At 47.4% G+C, this 6,491-nt stretch overlaps 1 protein-coding gene across 1 annotated transcript; it reads left to right on the top strand.

The window, feature by feature from the left end:
• The first annotated feature begins 3,267 nt into the window (after positions 1–3,267).
• Positions 3,268–6,191, top strand: LOC112898966 (putative wall-associated receptor kinase-like 16). Its single transcript, XM_025967293.1, has 3 exons — positions 3,268–4,262; positions 4,511–4,684; positions 4,878–6,191. The coding sequence occupies exons 1-3, from the start codon at positions 3,365–3,367 to the stop codon at positions 6,065–6,067; spliced, it is 2,262 nt and encodes a 753-aa protein (XP_025823078.1). The 5' UTR covers positions 3,268–3,364; the 3' UTR covers positions 6,068–6,191.
• Positions 6,192–6,491: the final 300 nt, after the last annotated feature.

Raw genomic sequence — 6,491 nt, 5'->3', positions numbered from 1 at the left:
ATCGAACGCCGAGGGCTGGCAAACTGTAGGCAGTCAAAAGTCATGGCTTGCGGCTGGACGCCTTGCTCGCCGGCCTCCTTGACCCGTACCGGTCGACTTAAGAGGGAAGTGCTTCAATTGCTTCTCCTCACAGCATCGGGCAGCATCCTACAAGTCCAGTACTCGATGTTTCCACTACCGGGCGATAGGACAGGACATCGCTCCTACGTCTGCCCAGGGCCATCACTTGGGACACCTGGCATCGGCTCCCCGCAAGGTGTGGCGGCCCGTAACCGCCCCCGCCTTGGCGGCGGCAATGGCTAACCAGGCTCCTGGGGCCCCTCCTGTGGTGCTAGCTTCGACCGCTCCCGGCCATGGTGATGCCCCTAGGCCGCGACGTAGGTGGGTGTGGAAAAGGAGAAGAAATCATGGTCCTCCAACGCCATCTTTTGCGGACTCCGGGGAGGCCCCTTCCCTCGCTTTGAGTGATGATGATTGCCTGGCCATCGGTGCCGACCACCCTCGATGGCCGCGCTGGGTGCTCACGCGCTCGGTCACCATTACTCAGTGGGAGGAAAATCTCGCCGGAAGGGCCCTCGTTTTGTCGGTTATCGCGGACACGCCCGACGACCTCGTGGACTCCATCATGCTGCCGTTCGCTTAACTATTCGAGATCGAGGATAGTTCGCTGGCTATTCACAGCTGGGGCCGGTGAGCGTCCTCCTTATTTCACTAGATGAAGCCACGGCATCACGGATCTTCAATGGGGGCGGCCTTTCATTCTTCCACCAGGTCGTCCGCACAACATGTGTTGGTCGCGCTTCTTGAACATGCGGATGATCTGGTCATTTTTCTTCATCCTTCGGCCAGTGACATCAGAATCACTTTAGAGATACTGCAACTATATGGGTGAAGTCTCGGGCCTAAAAACCAATATTCAGAAAAGCAGTGTCCTCCCTATACAGTTCTTAGAAAAAGATGGAGAAGTCCTCAATACTCATCTTCCTTGTCATATCTCTGATTTCCCATGTAAATACTTGGGAGTACCTCTCTCACCTCACAAGCTAACAAGAAGTCAAATTTAACGGATCGTCAACAAAATTGCTGACAGGTTGCCAGGATGGAAAGCTGATCTACTTACAATGGCTGGTAGGAAAGTGCTTGTGCAGTTTGTTCTCACATCAATGCTGATTTATCTAATAATGGCTATGGATCTCCCTTCTTGGGCTTTGAAACCCATTGACAAGATCAGGAGAGGTTTTCCGTGGAAAGGAAGAAAGGATGTGATAGGAGGTCACTATTTGATTGCCTGGCCCAAAGTTGCTAGACCACCTAACCTAGGTGGGTTGGGCCTTGTCGAGAAGCCCTCCTTCGGACTCCCCCGAGGTGTGGGAGCAACCTCGACTAGAAATGGGCCACAACCGAGTGAAGGAACGCAAAGGGGTATCCAAGTGTCACCACCGAAGGGACGCCGAAGTAACAAAGGCGGAGCAAAGGGTCAGCGCCAAAGGAGGACAAAAGCGCCCGTGAGCCGAAGGGGCTTTCGCGGGCCCCCGACAAGGGAGGTGCAATAAAAGGACCTGATCCAAAGGGGCGGGGCGAAGCCTCTAGCTGAAGAGGGCACCAGCTGGGAAGCCCACGTGGCATGCTGACTTGTAAAATAGGGTTAGAGAGGAAAATTACCATCTGCACCAGGAATATTCTGGGAATGTAGCAGGTGAGGGGTAAAAAGGTGTAATGTTCTGAGGGGTAGTTGAATAGTGCCCTATAAATACCCGTCTAACTGTAGTTGACAGGAAGGTTGATCCCTTTAGAATAGAATATTCTTACTTGGTTCCAAAGGGGGTCTTTGTATTCAATAGCAAGCAGTTTCATCGCTTGAACTGTTGTGGTGCTTCTCCATTCCAAAGGGTACCCCCCACCAACAGTTTTGGCACCACCGTGGTTTGGCCCAGCACACCGCATGGCACCAAAGAGGAAGAGTTCCAACGCTTCGGCCAGGTAGACGGAGGACACTCAAGCCCTCGTCCTTGTGCCGGAGCAGAACTAGACAGGCAATGAAGATGTGGAAGTCGAAGATGTGGAGGACAGACAGTTCGAGGTCCAGCTCGAGCATATGGGAGTGCCCGCGGAGGACATCGCGGCCTACCAAAGGATCGAGACAAGGCTGGCCGAAGCGAGAACAAGACTGCGTCAAGCTGCTCGTGCGGCACAGCCATCAACATCTCAAATGCAAACAAGATCGAAGGGTACAACACCCGAAGGGGCAGAAGCTGAAGCCATGAATCAGTATCAGCAGCTCCAAGAAGATGAGCTGCGTTGCCAGCTATCGCAACAACAGATACAAGAGAAGAGAAGGCTACTAGAGCTATGCCATCCGGAGGATGATGACACAGCACAAACAGACAGTCCACTCCCACCCCGAAGGCATCCTTAGGAGCGCGTGCGTTCCAAAGTTGCAAGGCTAAGGGAGAGAACCGTTCGCATCAAGGATGATCCCGATGAAGGTTGTGAAGATGAGTACCATAGGGACTGAAGGAACCGAAGGGAACACCACCGGAGGTCAATGAAATGTGAGGAACCTTGGACGCTGTTGACAGTCGAACTTGAACAGACGCTGCGGATTTTACTGTACATTCTGTACGTTTGACAAAGTAATCGTGACTAAATAATTTGCTACGGTGACCATGCATCATATTGTATATGGCTCTCCATTTTTAACTTCAAGTTGAATCAGTGTAACATAGACATTTCAAACTTTTGCTGCTCACTAAATGTGTACGCATGTAATATATGGCACTCCATGCACCACAAAGTAATGACCAATTCAAACCGTGAAAGAAAGTTTAGGGACATATCTACACAGAAAATTTAGAACATCGAGGACCAATACAACTTGACACCAATACAACTGTAAGGTTGTCCACTTGATGTATCCGGTCAACTTTAATTGTCGTATATAGTATTGATGTCGATGTGGAAATGGGTACTTTTCTTTGGTTCTCTCCCTTGCACGTTACCATGCTCATTGCCAAGAAGATTCTGAAAGCAACTGGCATTTTGCTTGCAAATAGAATTTTTTAATTTTTCTCACTCAACAACCATACACGTACCGGACATAAATCAATTCCTGGACATGACGTCTAATCAGAAAACCAGAAAAAGAGATGGAAGACCTGGTCCTCGATGGGACATGCAAAGACCAGGCAGGCAGTCCACGTCAATGCGCACATGGACTTGACCTGGCCTGGAGTCTACCTACCGTCCCTAGCCATCTAATAATAATAATGCTCCACAAGGAGTTTGCAAACATAATCCTTCCTCCTCCTCAGAGCAGCAGCAGCCAAGTGCTCGGTTGAGTTGAGGGCAGACAACTAACACAACCATGCCGCTTCATAGATTAGCTGCGCAGCTACCATGGCTTGGCATAGCTCTTGCGGTGACTCTCTCTGCCGTTGGAGCATTGGCGCCGCCTAGCAGCAACTGCCAGAGAAAATGTGGCGATGTCGATATCCCATATCCATTCGGCATTGGGCCTGACGACTCGCCTGATCACTGCTCCTTGCCCGGCTTCAACCTGACCTGCATGGACGGCAGGCCATATTTAATTGATGTGGAGGTTCTTGGCATCTCGCTGCAGCAAGGCTTTGCCCGGATGAGGATGGACATGTCGCCTTATTGCTACAATACCTCCACTAAGGAAATGAATGGCCAGGACGGATGGAAGCTGAACCTGAGAGGTACGCCCTACAGATTCTCGGAGACTGGTAACATGTTTACAGTCGTTGGGTGCAGAACGCTGGCATACATTGCAGATGAGAATGACGTGGGCAGGTACATGAGCGGTTGTGTCTCCATGTGCCGGCGAGGCGATGTAAGAACCCTGACTGATGGCTCATGCTCCGGCATGGGCTGCTGCCAGACAGCAATCCCCAAGGGCTTGCAGTACTACCAAGTGTGGTTCGACGAAGGATTCAATACGTTGGAGATCTACAACACCAGCCGTTGCAGCTATGCGGCGCTTGTCGAGGCATCCAACTTCACATTCTCCAAAAGCTACGCTACATCATCGGCGTTCTATGATACTTATTCTGGGCAGCCGCCGTTGATCGTGGACTGGGCTATCGGGAATGAAACTTGCGATGTAGCCCAGAAAAAGACTGAGTCATACGCATGCATCAGCAGTAACAGTCAGTGCTTCAATTCAGACAATGGAAAAGGCTACATCTGCAACTGCACCCAAGGGTTCCAAGGGAATCCGTACCTTGTTGACGGATGCAAAGGTAACGATTCTGCATACATCTATAGATGGCTTCAATCCCCTTTGCATGATTTGTTCATATAATTATGAGAGGTAACTGAAACTACTGCGCAGCTGTACAATTTTACCAGTAGTTTGAACTAATTGGTCTCGTGAGTTAATTTTGGAGTTGCTAAAGACGACGTTGCGTGTTCCATTTCCTGAGACAATATATTTGCCACTGGAAATTTTTACTCAACATTTATATGCGACGTACTGCTAATATTGCAGATGTTGATGAATGTAACAATCTGGAGAAATATCCTTGCTCTGTGAAGGGAACATGCAAGAACATTCGAGATGGATTTGAATGTATTTGCCCTCCGCATTACCCAAAAGGCAATGCGTACAATGGGACATGTGAGAAAGACCAGTCAATTCCCTTAAAAGTCACAATTCCAATAGGTACTGCTTTTATCTTTGCACCATTCATTTACATTTGTGAAACCATAACTGAAACAAATCTATCCCCATGGTGTCACAGGCATATAACTAAACAGTAGTTGTTTCAGTCAATAGTTCTAAAAATATATTACTTTCACAGCTACCTTTTGCGTTCTACCAACTTACGAGTTACTACATACATGTTGACCTGCAGGAGTTTTTGCATGTGTTGTGGTTGGTCTTTTACTTTTCCTCGGTCTAGAATGGGTCAAGCACAAACGACGAATAATAAGGCAAGAATACGTCAGGAAGATGAATGAATGCTTTCAGCTGAATGGAGGCCAATTGCTAATGGATATGATGAAAGTAGAGGGCAACATAACATTTAAATTGTATAACCGAGAAGAAATTGAGTTGGCGACAAACAACTTTGACAAAAGCTCAATCATTGGTGAAGGTGGTCAGGGGACTGTTTATATAGGGCACAATTTGGATATGGAAAATAATCCTGTTGCTATCAAGATCTGCAAGGGATTTGATGAGAGCAGGAGAACGGAATTTGGTAAGGAGCTTCTTATACTTTCTCGAGTCAAACATGAAAACATTGTCCAGATTTTAGGTTGCAGTTTGCAATTTGAAGCTCCAGTTCTGGTGTATGAATATGTGCCAAACCGAACCCTACACTACCTAATTCATACCCAAGATGATGCATCTATCAGAACTCTACCAATCCGTCTTAAAATTGCTGCCGAGATTGCTGCAGCACTTGCATACCTACATTCTCTTAGCCGCCCAGTCTTTCATGGAGATGTCAAGTCCGTCAATATTCTTCTAGGCCATGATCTCTCTGCGAGAGTTTCTGATTTTGGGTGCTCGATGATTAGGTCAGCTGATGAAAATGTTCAAGTAGTGAAGGGGACAATGGGCTACTTAGATCCGGAATACTTATTGAACTTTGAGCTTACAGATAAGAGTGATGTTTATAGCTTTGGTGTTGTTCTTTTGGAGCTCATTACACGTAGGACGGCACTCTCCAAAACAAAGGAAAGCCTCGTGTCTGTCTTCACAGAAGCAGTGAAGGAGAGCAAGCTTAGGGAGCTCATAGATAGGGAGATAGCCAGCGATGAAAACATGGACTCTTTACTTCATGTAGCTGAGATAGCACGTCAATGCTTGGTCATGTCTGGTCAACAAAGGCCAATGATGAGGCAGGTAGCGGAGGAACTCCAGCGATTGGCAGGTCCGATTCCACAGGGCACTCGAGTGTTTCATGGTGTTATTACTCCACTCTTGTCATTGGGACCGTCATCTAACAATGCATCAGGTGACCATACTATTGAAGACAGCACAGGTTACTACACCCTCCAGAAGAAAGCCTCGCTGAGCATAGAGTTTGCAAGATGAAATAAATCAACATGAACATTAATTGCGGCTTCGCACATGTAGTATATTTATGTGTACCTGTACAAATTCAATTATTTGGCATGTTCTCACTTGAGCACGCCAATCATTATAGGTTATCTTCTTATCTCTTTGTTTCTATCAGACATCTAGTGAACCACTTACACTCCCTCATTAACTCTTTATCGGAGACGGCAAAAATCGAAATGTGTGTTCCATGCACAGGTTAATCCCGACTCTGGATGTATAAGAAGCAGGACCATCAGAGTTTGCTTCAATCATTGTCGTCCTTCTTCACATTTCTCAGCTTCCATTATCAATCATGATTGCTCTCTCTTCTTTTGTCATGACAACTTTTCGATACAGGGAAATCCATCATGGAAAGTGACTAGGCAAATCCTATGCTAGCTAGTGGTAATTGAGAGCA

This window comes from Panicum hallii, chromosome 7, assembly GCF_002211085.1.
Source record: "Panicum hallii strain FIL2 chromosome 7, PHallii_v3.1, whole genome shotgun sequence".
NCBI classification, from domain to species: Eukaryota; Viridiplantae; Streptophyta; class Magnoliopsida; order Poales; family Poaceae; genus Panicum; species Panicum hallii.
This window is presented reverse-complemented; position numbering and strand designations above follow the sequence as displayed.